The following is an 18,366-nucleotide window of genomic DNA, read 5'->3' on the forward strand; positions in this document are numbered from 1 at the left end:
GAGAGAATGCTTATATTTTGCAGCTCTGGTCTGCAGAGCGCCAGTGTTCAAGTAGGACATTTTAATAACATCCTTCATGGACAAGTGTTTTGCTTGGAACCATTTTTTCCTCCCTCCACTCAGACAATTGTCAGCAAAGGGACTCGCAGAGAACAAAATGGAATTAAATCTATTCAGAAAATTAGAACAATCTGCACTTCTTTCTTTCTGTGCTGGATTCATTACTAGCGGGGCTATAATCTGCATTTTTTTGCCTGAAGCACACTCCCACTCTTACCTCTTCACAGCGATGCTGCAATTCTCCCAGATAAACAGGTCCTCCCTGAATGGATTATAGCTCTCAGCCAAAGGCAGGCTGGTGACAAGGAAAAACAAACAAATGCATTCCCAGGGCCTGATCCAGCTCTTCGGGAAGAAAATAGAAACCCTCAGGGATGTCAATAGAGTTTCTCTCCAGCCCTTAACAGTCCTTTTGCTGATGGCTACTTGCACAAGGCCCAGGAAATTTGGGTTGTGAGGACTCAGCGTACGTTGTGTCTTCACTGGGCAGTTCAGGGTTCCCCTGCACAGCCACAATACCAACCAACTTCCTTGGAACAAGGACACTTTTGCTTTCCATGTGATGCAATTCCTTCTCCTGCCACACGTTATCAAGATTTTCTGAAGCTGTGAGTTCCTGGCTGGACAAACTGGCCAAAGGAAGGATCCAAACTACCAAAGGCAGGGGCTGAAGGGAACAGGTTGGTGAGGGGTGACACTGAGCCAAGACTGACAGTAATAGTCACGCTCCAAGAAAGGGAGAGTAAAAGAATGTAATGAGAGGCAAATGAAAGAAAAATAAGCCAGAAATATGTATTTTGAGATGGGAAGCTGCTAGCGAGGGGAAAGTGAGATCTGAGTTGAATGGTCAGGACATCGTGTTGGTGTTGAGGTGGAAATTTTCCTCTGAGAGAAGGCTCTTCCCCCCGAGCCCCCTCTGGAGGGTCTGTCAGCCGCCTGCTCATGCACCCATCGCTCTGTGCCGCTTCTGCCACTACTGGCGCATCTTTCCATCCTAGCTATTTAAACAGCTAGTTTATTTTTATTTCTCCCACTCAAATCTTGCATGCTTCTGCAGCTGGGCACCAGTGCTTTCAGCGGTAATAGGCTCACTATTGCTTTGAATTAAGAGGACTTTTATCAGCCCACTGTTCCTGTAATTTACCGTGGTTTAGAGTGATAATGAGGATTTGGGTATGTAAAGAAACCCTAAAGTGCACATGGAAATCAACACAAGGGAGTGCAACTCTGAGCCTTGGGCATTAGTGACTGTGAATGGGTGAGTGAGCGCTTAGCACAGGAAACCAAAACAGGGGAGACAAAAGCCACACATAATCTTCCTGGGCTGGCAAATGCTGTTTATCTTGTTTGTTTAAATGACTGAAGAACAGAAAGCTTTGCTTTTGTTGCTCTGTAGCTGTGTTACAGTTTAGCCTCAGCTGTGCACAGTTGCTTGCATGACTTTGGCAAGAAAGCCATCCTGGACAGGCCCAGCATGGGACTGGGAGGTGGTCTGGAGAGTCCAGGAACTGTGGGCATGGGTCCATCGCCCCACCGCAGAAACCAAAAGAATCGAAGGACTCCTTTCGATCTTATTATGTCTGAAGAACCACGAATAAAATACCAGTGGAGAGGAAGTTCTTTAACGTTCTTTTGGGGCAAAAAATGTGAAATGTTTCCTTGCCAGGGACAGTTTCTAGCAACAAACATTAACTGTGCTCACAAATAACCCTGCCAGTGGAGATGTGCCTGCTTTGAGGGGACAGCAGCATAACTGCACGTGCAAGTGGGGTGGAAGCACATTGGTTCGCTACCAGATTCCATAGCAGTGCAAACTGTTTGCAGCATTCTTGGCACTCAATTAGTGCTCACATCTATAATTTCAGAAGCCTCCTTCTAAGGGGGGAGGGAATACATCAGGCCTGTTATTTCTGCTGGCAATGCTGGTACTAAAAATAACCATGTGAATGACATTATGGAAGCTTTATTTGAGTTTGTCAATAGATAAATTTTGACAGGACAGCAGGAAATGTTGCTAATGATTAATGTGTTACATTGTGGATTATTACCCCTGGAGAAGAGGTGAAAGCCTCATTGCCTGGGAGCTTTTATAGGGAGGATTTAGGAATGAAGAGGAAGGAACATTCCTGCATCATGCCCTGATATTCTGAGTATTTGGGGGTCCCCGAGAGGTACCAGTAAAGAGCAACCATAGAAATCTCACTCGTATCAGCCATATGAAGGAGTCCACGGCTGGGTCTGGTTCCCGGATTGGCAGTGGCAGACTGGGGCTCCAGGGCCCACGTCCCTTCTTCCGAGGGCCAAATCCTGACTGCTCTCAGGTGCCCATGGGCTGTCTGTGGCCACACATTTCATGGCAGGGGCTGCTGTGGCCACAACACGCCTGTGAGAGATGCCCCTGGCTGGCCTGAAGGTGTCTGGACAGATAGATCTGCCAACCACCCCCTGAAAGGGGCGGCACCTTGACACTGGGGTCCTGTGTGGCTCAGGCTCCAGTGTGTGAGGTGTGGGATGGGAACCCCTCCGGACAACACAGCCTGCATCTTTGAGACTTCCCTCGCACTGTGGTTTAGTTCCTGGAGGGCATGTTGGAGCTGTTTCAACAGGTGCCACCGTATCGAAGTCCCCAGAGGCCAGGACAGCGAGGGCAGAGAGCAGCTCTGCCCCAGCCATACCTGGTCCTTGGAGATGCTCGCAGAATGTTTTTCCCAGGGGACCCTGCTCAGTTTATCGGTCTCCTTCCCATCTTCCCCATTCCCTTGCCCCTTTCTCAGGCTCTTGTTTTGGCGTTAGTTGGGATAAATGTGATTTCCAGCTCTTCACTCCAGTTCCCAAGCAGAGGCAGCCCTGCCAAGCAGGGACAGAGCTGCCTGCCCAGCCTCCCCCAGCCCTGCCTGCACCCTGCCAGGGCAGCCGAGCAGTGTTTAGCGTGAGTTATTCCATTTAACTTTATCAATTGATTGGTTAATGAGCCACTTGTTTGCCTTGGGTTACTCAGCACTATTGCCTCTGCTTATAGATTAGGTGCTGCTTTTTATCACGCACTTCCCCATATCCTGTAGACTGTAAATCTATTATATAGATACTAGTAAGCTACAATTACCACTGTTTAATGGGGACACTGGCAGTGCTATAAAATGCTAAATCAGCACTCCCTTACCTATGTTTCCCAAGTTCAGATCATCTTTGTGTTTGTTTTCTTGTCTTCCCGCCAACATCCCCAAAGGGCAGAGATGCTCCCAACCGCTCTCCTCCCCAGACCTCATGGTAGCAAAGCTGTGGGCTGTTGTTGTTCATGGGACTGCAGGTGAAGGGAGAAAAGCTGGGCCAAAGAGGAAAGAGAAGGTCTGCGCTGTTTGGAAAACTCAAAAGTTTTGAGAAACTGATGAGATGCCCAAGCTTTCCTAGATACATTCTGGAAAAACCAAAGCCTACCCCATCAAAATGGTGCATCATCCAAATGCCAGCAGTGCACCCGCTAGGTGGGTGGGAAGAGAGAGTCAGAGTAGTCTACACTAATTAAACCTCAGCCTCTACGAATCCAATCAAACCTCTCCAGAAGGCAGGAACATGTTACACCAGGGACAGTTAAATAATACTAGAGATAAGCTTAAACTCTGATGATCAGATGCAGAGTAAATTTATTACGAGGCAGATTTACCAAATCTTGCTGGATGCTTTATAATGCGATTCAGACATTTGCTTTGAACTGCAATGTGTCTTCTCAGATACTCTTGGTAAAGACTTATAGGCATTTGCAAATTAAATCAATAAGGAACTTTTCAATTGAAGATGAGGACATGGGGGTGACAAAAGGCTGATGAAAGTAGTAGGAGGAACACACTCATTTTCTGAGATGTTTGCCACAGCATTTGCTTCCCAGCACAACAGGCAAACATATTTATACATCCATTTAAATGCAGTTCTGCTTTCAGTTATTGTGTCTACCTAGAAAGCTGGTGGTGGCTTGTTGAACCAGAACTAGTCCATACACCAGTGACAGCAGCTTGCACTGTGGTACCCGCTGCTTCTGCTGGGGTCTGGTGGCCACCATGCAGTGCAGTAGCCAAAGAGGATGGGGAAGAGCAGCCAGCAAGCTTCCTGACAGCTGTCCTGAGGGACTCGCTTCCCAGCAGTCTCTGTCTTGTTTCTTGGTAGTGCAGTGCTCCTGGGGCTGCCATTAACAGAATATGGGCCTGACAAGGAGAACTTAAGTGCCAGCCTGGCTCTAAGCCAGGCTTTCAGATGCAAGAGTGTGTCTGGCCAGGTTATCCCAGACACTTGATTCTTGATCACTCCCTTCTGTGCTGGCAGGAGCTGCCATGCCAAAAGCTAACATGACACTCTAGGAAAGCGCAAGGACCTGTGCCTCATCCAGTGAGTGTGGTGGATGCTGCCACCAGCCTTTGGTGTGCCTAGGGGACAAGGGCAGCCTAAGTATTCCACCAGGCTGGCTGAGTCACCCAGGGATATAGGGGAGCTCCTCTGCTTTCTGCCAGCGGCCAGTCCTTGGTCCACTGATTTTATAGGAACTCCCTCAGTTAGAGCCACATCCTTCCCTCCTGCTGCTGCCGAGAGGTCACAGGGCAGTACTTGGATCTGGTTACAAAGCTCCAGCTCGCTCCTGCAGAGCAAGGACAAATAATTATTTGTGGGTTTTTTGGCAGTGGGTGCATTCATTGTGGCATGTTGTATTCTTCCACTACTCAGCAGAGGCATGGGAATATTTGGCAGCACACTGCCTCCCAGTTCAACCCAGTGCCCCGGCACTGAGATGCTGAGGGTGACCGAGGTCTTCAATCCTTTTTCAAACCGTGTTCCTTTGGAATAGCTTGACTGAAAGGCTTGGGGAAACACTGGGCAAAAATCGTTCCTTCTGCCTTCTCCAGGTGATTAATTGTAGGTGCAAGACTTGGAGCTGAGCCTTCCCCTATTGCCACAGATAGGGAACATCTCTCTGAGTCAGGCAAGATCTTGTCCCCTACTTGTATTTTCTAAACACCAGCTGCATTTGAGAATCCCCAAAGGGTTAACGTGATTTGACTGAATCCTTGTGGCAGGTGTCAGGGAAAAGCTGTGCATTTGTCTTTTCTTCAGATAACCTGTTTTCTGGGTACAAGTGTAGAAGTTATGATTTAAATATATCCAAATGCATGTAATTAATCACAAGTGCAACATACCTCCTTCCTGCTGCGAAACCTTATTAACGATGTGGGCGGAATCTTAAAATACTGTATCTGCCACATTTCAGCTCAAACTCTTCAGCTCGGGAAGCCTCAGCACAGCCAGGCTGTAGGAGCTGAGACCCATGACCTGGTGTCACTGAGCACAGGAGCCCAAAGCAAGAGCTCACCACTTCCTACTTGGAGAGGTCTCTACCTCTGCTCCATCTGAGCTGTGGTTCAGCTGCACACAGAGGCTTCCACGTCACTCCAATGAGTGCAGCCAGCAGGAATTTGGAAGCCCCACTGCAAGAAGTACCACAGTTAGGAAGGCGAGGTTTGGGTTTATGCTGCCTGCAGCAGCGGGGGCAACAGAAGCCAAACTGCTGTTCCTCTGGACTTTTATCATAGAATCATTTCAGTTGGAAGAGACCCTCAGGATCATCAAGTCCAACCATAACCTAACCTAACTCTGGCACTAACCCATGTCCCTAAGAACCTTGTCTAAACATCTTTTAAACCCCTCCAAGGATGGTGACTCCACCACTGCCCTGAGCAGCCCGTGAATAATTTTTTTCTTAAAATCCAATCTAAACCTCCCGTGGTGAAACTTGAGGCCGCTTCTTCTTATCCTACCACTTGCTACTTGGGAGAAGAGACCAACATACTCCAGCCTCCTTTCAGGCAGTTGTAGACAGCGATAAGGTCTCCCCTGAGCCTCCTGTTCTCCAGGCTGAACAGCCCCAGTTCTCTCAGCCGCTCCTCATCAGACTTGTGCTCCAGAGCCCTCACCAGCTTCATCGCCTCCTCTGTGCTCTCTCTGCTATTTCAATTTCCTTCTTATGATGAGGGGTCCAAAACTGAACACAGGATTCAAGGTGCATCCTCACCAGCGCCGAGTCTATACCAGACCTCCTCATTTTGATTGCAAAATTTTCTGGCAGTGGAGGATCCATCGCAGCCTTTGGGGGTTTTTTCTGAGCAGACAGATACTCTCCCTCGGACTGTGATCCTCTGGGTGTGGTGCTTGATTGTATCCTCTGACGGAAAGGCAGCACATTGCAGAACTGGGAACACCATGACTCAAAGATCTCTGAGCTGAGATTAGTGGAGGTTAATGTTGGCTTGGCAGCACACCCAGGGGCCTGTGGCAAGCACACAGCTCAGAGATGGAGCCCCTGAGCTGTAATCATGCCAGGGGAGATGGACAGGGTACGAGGAATGGCATAATCACTCTTCCCAGAATGGATTCCTTCTCAGCTTAACATGTTAAAACATCAAAGAACTGAAAAAATCCCCATCTGCTACCAGAGCTAATCAAACACATCAATTATTGCTTCAGAAAGACAGTTGCTGCTAGATTTGATATCCCAAAAAAGCAAAGCTGCTTTAAAGCGTCTTTTTATTTTAGCTGAGTGTTTTCATGACAGCACGCGGTTCCTAATGAGCGATAGTACAGCTAGGACATACAGGAAAACATGTCAGCTGTGCAAAGATCGACTCGAGACACAGGGGAAGGAGCTCAGAATCCCAATGGATTTCAGCAGAACAGGGGGCTTTGGAAGCCAGGTTTGTCACATGAGGGATGGCAACCGGGTACATCCTAGCAAACCGGGTACATCCACACCAAGTCGTGCATTGACCTTTAATACCTGAGTAAAATACGCAAGGTTGCTTTGTTCTTCTTGTGGGACTTGGTGGTGGGACTTGATTATTAGGATGAAATGCACGAGCCAATGAAAAGGTTGTGTATGTCCCTTGTTTCCTCTATTGTCCGCAGAATATTTGGTTATGGAGAGCAACATCTGAACAGGTTTTGAAAGGCAAAGTCACCTTCCAGCCATCAAAACACTTCAGATGAGGCAGATGAGAAACAAAAAATATTATTTAGGTTTGGGCAGTAAAACTGACATTGAACCCATTTGCTTCATTTTTCAGGCTTTGATGATAGTTAATGACAGCTTACAGAAGTTGTGAGTGATCTAAAAAAGCCATAAAAAGCTGCTTTGTGTCCTTGTTCAGGGGATGAATTTAACAAAACCATTATGGGGCTTTAAAACACCGTTTTGACTTTCTGGAACCAGCTGTGGGATGATCCAGCGGCAGTTGGATCCCCCTTGCATCTAAGAGAACATTTAAGAGGATTAATCCCAATAATTTTAATTCAACAAAATGACCTTATGTAACATTACTGAGGAATTAATGAGAATTCTCTCATGTGGGTCATCACCGGCCGCGTGGATTTCTTTTCCTCGGGGGATCTTATTGATCTGAGGCAGAGCGTGGACAAAGTAGATTGACTATGTAGCACATTGCATGGGATCAGAAGATAAGTCACTGGGAGCAGGAACCCCTTTTCCTTTGCTGAATTATTATTTGGGAACGCATAAACAAGAACACAGCTGTCAGCCTCCACTGGTGCTATTTGAAACCCTTTTGGCTCCAAGGCTTTTTCCACAGAAAAATGCAATCTCATCTAATGCAAATGCTGCTGCAGGAATTGTGTAGTCCAGCTGTCTTTTTTTAATCGAAACAAATCCTGATCTAATTGTTTTTGACTGTGTTTCTTCTCTGTTCTTACTGAGCAGAGCAGGACGCATATTAAAGCTAATTAGGTGCATGTAGGGTATTCAATACTTGATCTTAATATTAAAGGCCCCTGGAGAGGGCACATTATCAAAGTTACCCAACTGCAAATTTTAGTCAAACTGAACTGTGCCAGTGGCCTGACATTGCATAAAACCCAACTCTGCGCCGCTCCCCGCTTGGTGTTGGACGTGGGGTCTGGGGCAGCCACCTTTGTCCCTGATTGCGCGTTGGGCTTCTCCTCTGGGCAGACAGGGCTTTTGGGAGCAGAAGAAGCTGATTTGGGGCAGCAAGAAGGAAGGTTTATTATATTGCTTCTGTATCAGCAAGCCTGGTGGATTTATCTTTCCCCTGACCGCAGCCCCGCGCCACCTGTGTCTGTGCTCTGAGGTTTGGTTTGGTACTGAGCCAGCACCGGGGTCGGGTCCTTGGCAGGAACCGGTGGTTCCTTGGGGAGCCAGGAGCTCATTTCTGCTGTTGTCAGCACCTGGGAACAGGGTGCTGTGTCTGGGTGCTGGGACTCCTCTCTCTGGACACCAGCGGCCAGTGGTCTCTGCAGGAAAAAAAACTATGATTAGGTGAGTAAAACCACTTCTGTGGTTGACTCTGTGCAGTCAGGCTTGGTGTGGGAAATAATTAGGGATGCTTCATTTTCCTGACTTTGCAGTGTTAATTTTCAAAGGATGACTACGTCCCTTTTGACTACTAGCACAGTGGATTTGCTCTGCCTTCTTTTGAAATGTCAGTAGTGGTGTCTTTCATTTATCAGCAGTAATTAATTACTTTCAGGATGCAGTAGACTGTTTATGCTCTTAAACTTATTTTATACACACACTTAAAAACAGAGTATTTCACTCCACTGCTTTCCGTTACAAGATGTGAATGTTGAAATAGTCCTCACAGAGCAAAGATGGGAAGGGTCGTTGGTGCATCCAAAATGCAGGGTACAAAAACCAACCCAGTCCGATGCAGGACATGTGGCAGGGAACTGAGCATGCAGCCCAGAACAAATCATCTCTCCTCTCAGCTACAGTGTGGGGATCACCCCTCAAGACAGCCCAAAGCCAAAATTAAGCATTGGTATAGAACTCAGTTAAAAAATAATAATAATTTAAAAAAGACTAAGAGATGCTTCCAAAAAAACACAGGGCAGTGGGGATGCAGCACCACATTGGGAGTTTTCTCTAGTGCACTTGTTTCTGGTTTTGGTCTGTATTAAACTGGAAATGAAGAGAATTCTGCATATATTTTATACATCTGAAACCAAGCGGAATCAAAGGTTTTCAGGAAGATGCAGTATCTGGCCCCTACATGTCTTGAAGTTCATCATCGTTAGCGCAAGAGCTGCTCATCTACAGGCAAAAAGGTGGTAGCAACGTCCATCCTGAGTAGACACAAGAGAGTTTCTTATCATTTTCTAGCTTTTTGGCCCACAGTTAAGGTGTGGAAGTGCATGCCCAGCTTTAACTAGACCTCAGGAAGGCACCAGTTGCTTACAGACCTTTATATTAGGTACAAATTTATCTGCCTGAGAAGAGCAAGAATGTTTCTGCCCTGTACAGGTTCATGAAACTTTTGCAATTGATGCGAATAAACTCGGCCATTTCCAGGGTTATAGATTTCATCAGTATTTCAATTGCCTGATGGATTTGCCTATTTTTTAACGTGAACCAGCTGGTTAGTTAGAATAACATTTTTGCATGCAAGAAATACTTTGGTAGTAAGAATTCAGTTTTGAGTGACCCAAAAGTATTTCCTCCAGAAAGGAGATTTTCCCCAGCTGGGAGTCTGTCACAGGGCTCCATCAGTATTTATTGGACTGGGGTTAAAAATCCACTTTGAAAAATGATGCTTTTTAAAATTAGCTCCGTTTGCAGTTTTTAGGTGACCTAAGGAAGCTGTTTTTCTTTTCAAAAAAAGCGGGCGTGTAGGCAGTCATCCTGATCTCCATCTCGGAGAATTTCTTGCAGGAATGGGATGTACAATGTGTCATTCAAGCACAGCCAGAGGGGAAGAAGAATGAGTTTTGAGAGATTTGCACCCTGTCACGGAGGTCTGAACTGTGCCTTTGCAGTCTTTGAAACACAAGGTCATGGCCATCTGCGTTGATTTAGTTTAACATAATCCAGGAGTTTTTAATCGCATTTCAAGCTATTAAATGAGTGAGAAGAGAATCACTGGAATTTAGCTTCATAACTCCCTTGTAAACAAACTTTTTAACCTCATATCAAGATAAAAATAATTTCAAAGTAGCTGATTACCTCTAGCAGAGGATTTTCTATCAAAATTTGATCAACCCCTTCTCTTCCCTACATATTAAAGTCAGATTTTTGCATTATGATTTTCCCCTATTTGCAAACAAAGCTTACAGAGTTTTCTTCAAAATTAGAGGTTTTTCTTTTGACTCGAGCCCTCCCAGCCTCACCAGAAAAAACTGCTTGATTCTGTTATGAAACGTAAAAGACTATTTTTGAAAGAAAAAGAGAAGAAGGGAGAAAAAAAAATATCAGGAAAATTTGCCAAGCAAAAATAGATTTGTGTGTTCATTCCTAAATTCTTCGTGTAAAATCCACCTTGCATCAGTCTATACCCTGACCATATACATGTGAATGGGAGTCTCAGCAGCCTGAGCACAAATGCATCAGTGGGCAAATGCCCCTTGTCCCTCTCATGCCACCTCCCTCTGCCATGGCCCAGGTGATCTCCTGTGGCTGCAGGGAGCACTTTACACCCCATAGCATCTCACGCTCCTGGCATCAGCAGGGAAATTTTCCCTGCACGTGTTGTCCATGTGAATGAACTTGAGGAGCTCCTCGTGCAGAGCAGTGCGGAGACCTGAGCTGTCCTGCCGGGAGGGGAGCACTGCGGATGGACAGACAACCATCCAGGTGACAGGGAGCGGCGGGGGGTACAAAGGGTACCCCTGCCAGCCAAAACGAGCTCAGTGTCCCAGGGCTCGAGAAGTGGAACTCATCATCGCTGGGGCACAAGGCTCCGTAGGAAAGCTGTGCAGCGACCTTCAAGTACCTTAATTTGTCCAGGTAAAGGTGGGGAGCAAGAACTGGACCGTTCATACAAGGGGTGATGGTTTTAAACTAAAGGAGGGGAGATTCAGGCCAGACATGAGGTAGAAATTTTTGACACTGAGGGTGGTGAAACACTGGCCCAGGTTGCCCAGAGAGGTGGTGGATGAACCATCCCTGGAGACAGCCCAGGCCAGGCTGGACAGGGCTCTGAGCAACCTGATCTGGTGAACATGTCCCTGCTCATGGCAGGGGTGGCACTGGATGAGCTTTGAAGGTCCCTTCAACCCAAACTATTCTCTAATCTATGATTCTATTATTCGCAAGGTATTTGCTTGTGATGCACTTTGAGTGTAATAATCTCCCAGTGATTTCTGTAACTGTAACTGTAACTTTTGGAATGTGCATTGGTATGGGAAGATTTCATTCAGCTGGAAACATCTTGCTGATTGAAAGTATATCACCTTATGTAAAACAGAAACAGTATGGGATTTATTTTCTCTTGTAGGCCATTTGAAGTCTCCATGTGTGTCTTTTACAGTGATGTGGACAGTTTGAAGCCACACAGAGTTCCCTGAATTTAGCCAGAAATGTTTCAGAGGCATTAGCTCGAGGTTTTGGGGCTGATGGCAAAGTGCAACAGACGAGACAGGGCTGTGTCAGTCCCGAAAGGAGAACCCATCTTGCAAAGCTGTGACAGGGATGGAGGACGCTCAGTGCTGGCAGGAGGAGAGGGAGCAGGGATGTCCACAACAGGCTCCGCTTGCCACCATCTCTCTCCCTCTGGCACAAGAAGGGCAAGTTTTGTACAATTAAATGTCTACAAACCCGTGGTGTTTAAGGAACTTCTAGCTACATACTTAAAGGCTCTGCTGGCGCCATCTCAGAAATACAAACAATTCTCCTTGAGAGCTCTTGGAGGGCAGGTGAGATACCAGAAGAAAAAAATGTAAACATGGTGCCTATCTCTAAATATAGAAGGAGAAAAGAGGAGTAAGAATTATAGACCAGTCAACTTCTAGAAGCTTTCAAGAGAATTGAACTATCAATCAAAAAATTTGCAAGCACCTAGGAGATAAAAAGGGAGATGAGTGATATCCAGCATGGATTATACAAAAATGAGGCATCTTAAACTAATCTCATTTGATTTCTCAGCAGAAGTAGGAGAGGAATAGCTGGTGCCATATCTAGATTTTGGGAAAGGTTTGATACGATCCCACTTAACTTTCATAAAGTGACCTGGAAAACCAGTCTAGACGAAACTACTTCAGATCTTACACAAAAACGGATAAGTAGCACAACTCGGTTACTGGTGGTTCATGGTCAGAGCAGAAGACTCTGTTAACCAGGACTCCACAGGGTCTGGCAAGGTTGAATTTCTACAAAATTTTCAGCAGAGACTTGGATGAAAATACGCAATTACCCTTGGCAGTGATGTGGAGCCCATTGGAGGATAAACTTTACAGCTTAAAATGATCTTAGCAAGTTAGAGAAGTGAGGACTGAGTCTCTGTGCCTCAGGAAGGAGTAGGATCCAGTTGGAGAAGGTGTAGGGAAGAGTCATTGCATTTGCTAAACCTGACTGAGGTTGGAAGGGCCAGAAGGAAAGTGTCAGAATAGCTTGTCTGGGACTGGAGCAGGGAGGGGGGAACTGTGGCCTCTGCTCCAGGAGGTTTTCAGGACAGATGGACATGTATTCCCCCCAGGAGTGACCCGGACAAACTGGGTCCTCGCCTGGGCCAGGCCTGGCTGAGCTCAGCCCTCCCACGCTGGCGCCGTCCTGGGCCTTGCCCAAAGCTGCTGTTTCCCAGCTGCTGGGGCAGAGCGTGTCAGCAGCCACACATGGCAAAATTATCTCTGGCTTTGCCTTCTTAATACGTTCGTTTTGTAGTGAAAGGCTGAAGGCACGTAAGTGCTTTGTTGAACGGAAGCCAAAGCGAGCTGCTATGCAGAATGCACCCCCCTGTTTCCAAGTATTTCATTTATTTTGTGATTAAGCAATAATCACTGAGGCACTGGGCACTTCTTCAGGATTAATGACTTGCTAGGGGATGGCAGAAGATCTGATCTGCAGTGGAGCCATTTTCCCCAGCAAATACCTGTCTGTTAATGCCATTCTAAAATGAGTATGACAACATAATATGCAAACATATGGGTTTTGCTGTTAGCAGTTGAGGGATGGGGAGCAGGCATTAATAAGTACATTAGACAATCAGGTTGCTTCAGTTGTCTCTCACCATTCCATTCAGAGCATGGTGTTTCATTAGTCACTTGGTGAATGAAATGTCTTTTTAATTGCCCAGAATCGCTTTTAAAAATTACAGCATTGTCTCCCCCCACCCCCAGCCCCCAGGGATCCTCTTAAATCCCTTTTTTTCCTTTGCCCTGGAGAGAACCGGATCCAATGTGGCAAAGAGGAACCTGCCTGCAGCAGTTTCCTTTGCATTTCAGATACAGGATAAAGTATGAGCGAATTAGAAAGCAGAGGATTCACATTTTTAGTGTTGAAAACCCTCTGTTCCCATTAATTTGTGGGTTGCTTAAGGAGTAGCTCACCCTGCCTGTACCTTTAAAGACTTCTCAGTCTTGACACACTGCTCACTTCTGTTAGTTCCTACCCACTGTGCATTTTTAAAGCTCACAGCTCATTACAGTATCCAAACCCCATTGCTTCTTGTGTCCTGGGGCACCCAAGCTGGCTCAGGCACCCCCTAACAAAATACCTCCCAAGAGTGTTGTTGGAGCTTGACATGTCCTCTCGGCAGTAAAGCACAATAGCAGGTGAGAAGAAAGGTGTATCCCCAATGGGTGAGTAGCAGCATCAGCATTTCCAAAGGTCTATGGAAAAAGCTGCCACTGGAGTTCAGCCCTCAGATGGCCAAGGCAAGCAGGAGGAGAAACGTTGACTAAAAGCATATAGGACAATAAACCAGTTCACGGTGTCCTAGCAGCCTTTGGAACAGCACTAGTCAGCGGGGATTTGCTTGCTCAGATATTAGGTAATGTTCTAACCGCATGATTGATTAATCCATAGGTACTTCCTACAGCAAAACTTCAATACTGGCATCCGCAGCGCTGCTTTCAGTTGCTGTGGCCACCTTCCCGGAGAGATTTCACAGAAGAACAATCAGGGTGGTTTTTTCTCCACGCTCTTTTCTGCCTCCTTTAAAAGTAACGCTTTTATGTCTGCGCTTTGAACGATGTCGGCGTTGCTGCCCAGTCAGCATTATGTTTGCTGAGGGATATCAGAGCTGTTCTCCATTGCTTAGTTCTGCCCATTCAACACAAGGAGCCCTGTTACTTGATGGGGAGCTTGCTGGTTTAGAGTATTTGGAAACACTGAGTACATAGAAGTGAAAATTTCAGGCAACAACTTCATGGTGCAAGGCCAGAGATGGTTTAAGCTCTGAAGAAGACCAAGGCTCACCTCTTGCCCTCTTTTTGCCGTATCAAGTCCCTAGCTGGTGCCTGTCAGTGAAAGACAGAACCAAAGGCAGCCTGAGCTGTGGGCACCACTCCGGTCTCCACCAGCGTGGTCCATGGCTGGACCAGACAAATCTCAGCTGCATCCTTACACTGCCCCTCGTGCCTGTCCTCTTCTCACCCCTTTCTTATCCGCCTCTCACCTCTCCTTCTCCAAGTTGCCCTAACATTTAGACCACTCTGCCCCAAAATCCAACCCCAAGCCAACCAGACAGAAAGAATGAATTTTTTCTGGTGTTGCTTTTGCTGCCTGCCTGCCTCCCGGGGGACCCCTGCTCTGCCGAGCTTCTCGCTGTTGTCCTCATAACTGCGAGGAATCGGTGCTGTACGGTCCCTCTTGAATTCAAACAGGGTTGATGCAGATCCTTGTGCTTTGTACCAGCCATAACTCTTCAGGTTTGACTGCAGCTTTTGACAAAGAACACATTTCCCAGAAGTTCAGCAACTTCTCTGAGTAACAGTAAATGATCCATGAGATGTGGTGCCGACACGGCTCTTCTGGCCCTCTGCCTTCTCCGTTACTCAGATGTTGCTACTCCAGACCTTGGCACAAGCACTGGATTCATGCAAAATAAAAGCTACAGAGTACAAGGTCTGCTATTGCCCACATCTCTTCATCAAAATCAAAACTAGTTATAGAAAAAGTTTGGACAAATTGGCAAGTCTAAATTTACTAAGTCAGAACAGTTTTCATCCACCCCTGCTGAGGTGGATGCACAGCTCCTCGTGCTGTTCCCATTCCCCCTTCCTGGGGCTGGGCGACCTGAGCAGGGGTCTCTGCCCAGTTCCTTGGATCAGTGCCTTTAACATTTCCTGGACAGCAATTAATTTGAACCACCGTCTGTCTTGGTCTTTTTCCACTAGTAGTGATATTTTTCCAGGACTTGGAGGGTGTTGGAGCAGCTTCTCCCAGGAGCTCAGTGTTCAGTGACAAGTGAGAGAAGGTTGTGGTGGGGACAGCAGAGAGTCAGTTGCTTGTGTTAGAAAACCTTTCTGTGAGCTTCACATCACGGGGAGTAGGTCTGTGTCTTTGTCAGCATGTTTCCATCAGCCTTGTTCTTCATGTAGTCATCTGTTAATAACACGGGGCTGGCATCCAGCCCCGTTCTCCGCTGCCATCCCAGCGCTGTATCTATTGCAAGCTCACTATGATCCCTGCGAGCGCTGCCTCTCCCCGGGGGGATGCCAGCAATGGCCAGGACCTCGGTTTGTGCATCTGACTTAGGAAAAAAAAAAAAAAAGAAATAAAAATCCTGTTATAGACAGGCTGCAAGGTTTGATCAGTGTCCAGGTCTGTTACTGGAGGCCTCTCTGTTGTCTAGTGAGATATGAGGATGAGCAAGCAAGGACTTCATTTCAGCTAAGCAGATCATTCTCTCTGCCGATATTTAAGAGACAGGATCATAACTTATGTCTTCACTGGGAAGAATTATTGTCAAACACAATTAGCTCTGCAGATCCTAGCTGTTTTCTAGACACACCCGGGCATAGTTCTTGAGCTACTTAGATATGAAGAAATTACAGGGGTCAGTCATCTGACCAGAGCAAGGAACTGCAAGAACTCGCTCCATCAAATAGTTCCTTTTGCAGAGTTTAATAGAGACTAATACAGAGAGCGTCCATCCCACAGAGAACTGTGGATTTCATTCCCATGGTGCTTCAGGAACGATAACATAACATAACATAACATGCATCTAGGCAGAAAAACTTCCAGCACTGTTTTTAAAGGAGGGGGGAAGGAAGGAGGAGGTGTGAAGGGTTGTAGATACTTTAGATGCTGCACGACTAAGTCACTTCCCCGCTCCCTGCCTGTGTCCCCATGCGCACAGGGATATTTCCACTCCGGTTTGTTCTGTAAGGCACCCCAGGAGTTACTATGAAAAGGACTAGACAAGAGCTAGGGTTTTTCTACTACTTATTTCGGTGGTTAAGATCTGATCTGATGGTCACTGGAAGCATTGAACATACTTCCATGGACTTTGACAGGAAAGGTAACATAGGACCTGGAAACCTCCCCCTGTGACCAGTGAGCTCAGGAATACAGGGCGTTCCAGGCTCCAGTGTTCACGGTTCGATTGGGAGGGAGGGACTGTATGCGCCGAACCTGCACAAAACTTCATGAGAGACAGCTAAAGGGATGCTAATCCCCAGCACTGGGCTCAGACAGACTGCTGGTGAACAACTAGAAAGTTTCAAAAGAAATGCTGACTAAATTAAGTGAATCAAGCTAGCAGATGTGCTCTTCAAAAGAGCACAACTGTCTTTTGAACGCCTCCCCCATTGAAATTACATTCTCAAGAGGTTCTTGTCCTTTGCATTTTCTTCAGGATCATCCACGAGGATGGATTCTCTGGAGAAGACGTGAAGCAGTACAAGCCAGTGGTCTACAGCAACACTATACAGTCACTGGCAGCTATTGTACGTGCCATGGATACCTTGGGCATCGAATATGGTGACAAGGAACGACGGGTAAGTGAAAATCACCACTGCTTGGGTACAGAGAACTGAGCACCTGGAGACCCCAGAGCACAAACAGGAGGCACTTGCACAATCTGAATACCTTGGAGGGAAAAGCAGGGAGGGGAGGCAGTTTACATCACTGTTGTGTGCCTATTGCACACACGGCTTCTGCAACAAACAGTGGCACAGGCATGCCATTCATACACCTGTGCGAGGAAGTGTAGCCCTGGGGACCTTGGTGTCACAACAGCCACAATCTCTCATGCTCTGGCGGTAGCCAGGTCAGTACAAAAAAAAAAATCTGTTATCTGCAGACAGCCTAGATGGGAGGTACTGATAGGCTTGGGGAAGCGGTGAGAACATGTGTCGTGTCTACTCTGCATGTCCTGGATACACAGGCTGCAAGTAGAAGTGTCTCGGGGAGAAGTCTTGCTGCTGTTCAAACCCCTTCCACCAGCCTGATAACACAGGAAAGCTTTTACGATTACCTTGATTTTGCAGGGCCTTGACTGACTTTTACTCACACTTCCCCCATTTGAGTGTTCCCGAACAATTTCGCTTGTGAACAAGGGGAAGTATTACACCAGTGAGGTTGTTATGGACAGGGTCTTAGCCAGCAGCGTTAGCATGTGTCTTATCAGAATAACTGTGTGATGTCTGGCAGCCTTCTCATGCTATACACCTTAGCCAGCCTGTCAGTTGCTACTCTGTCATTACTTTAACCAGTTCCCTATTTTTAAACAATGGCTCCTCTGTGAGGTGCCCCAGCCAGCCTCTGCCTTTCCTCTTTGCATTTCTGGCTCAGACCAAGCCCACATTGAGAAACTCAAAGCCACACAGAAGTCAAGACTACCCTTTTTTTTGCATGCTCCCATCCTGGAGAAAGTAGAACTACTTGGTTTCACTGGAAATAAAATAATTTTGGATTAAAGACCTGGTAAAGGCAATGTCCTACATGACACTGAATTTATCATGACTATTTTTAGGTAGCTATGAAATGACAGATGTACGACATACCCCGAACTCCTTATCTGGGGGTTGATAATAAAAGCATTCACTAGAAAGGATGCCAAAATCCTGCTGTGGTGTTACTGTATGAAGAGGTACCTTATTTCTCCCCATCACAAAGGAATATTTTGATTTCTTTGCATCTAGGGATTTTTCCCACAGGAACTCTAAATCCTGGAGACATTTACATCCCAAACATAGAGATGATACCATAATGGAGTTCTTGTGAGCTTGCCGAGAACTAATGCTGATGGCTTTCAAACTGAATACATTAATCTGTTGATTACTCGGTGACTCAGCTCTCAGCTAGGCAACGTATCTTGTCTCAGCTAAAAACCTATGCCCAGGAAAACAGAAACAAATCATTCTCCATGTCTGATAAGTAGTCTGTGGCAGACAGCTTTAAATTGTAATTTTTTAATTTTTTTTTTTGTAATGCCTGAAGTCCTAATTTGAGGAGGAAAACTCAGCGCTGCTTTAGTGCCAGGCCTGGCAAAGTACGGGGTGTGGAGTGGGAGAGCTGTTATCACGATGGCCAGGAATGAGAGGCGGAGTATTGAGCTGCACAAAATACCTTGTCCGTTC

The 18,366-nt window shown here is 46.5% G+C and overlaps 1 protein-coding gene across 2 annotated transcripts in view; it reads left to right on the forward strand.

The window, feature by feature from the left end:
• The window catches only part of GNAO1 (G protein subunit alpha o1), a gene marked incomplete at its 5' end in the record, with an annotated part of 144,778 nt that overhangs the window by 31,901 nt on the left and 94,511 nt on the right, over positions 1 to 18,366 (forward strand). For both annotated transcript variants that reach the window (XM_082063177.1, XM_082063176.1), the window contains one exon: positions 16,641 to 16,782. In XM_082063177.1, coding sequence (XP_081919303.1) covers positions 16,641 to 16,782 — 142 coding nt within the window. The remainder of the gene's footprint in view (positions 1 to 16,640; positions 16,783 to 18,366) is intronic.

Source organism: Streptopelia decaocto (assembly GCF_964273445.1).
Source record: "Streptopelia decaocto genome assembly, chromosome: 11".
Taxonomy (NCBI): Eukaryota; Metazoa; Chordata; class Aves; order Columbiformes; family Columbidae; genus Streptopelia; species Streptopelia decaocto.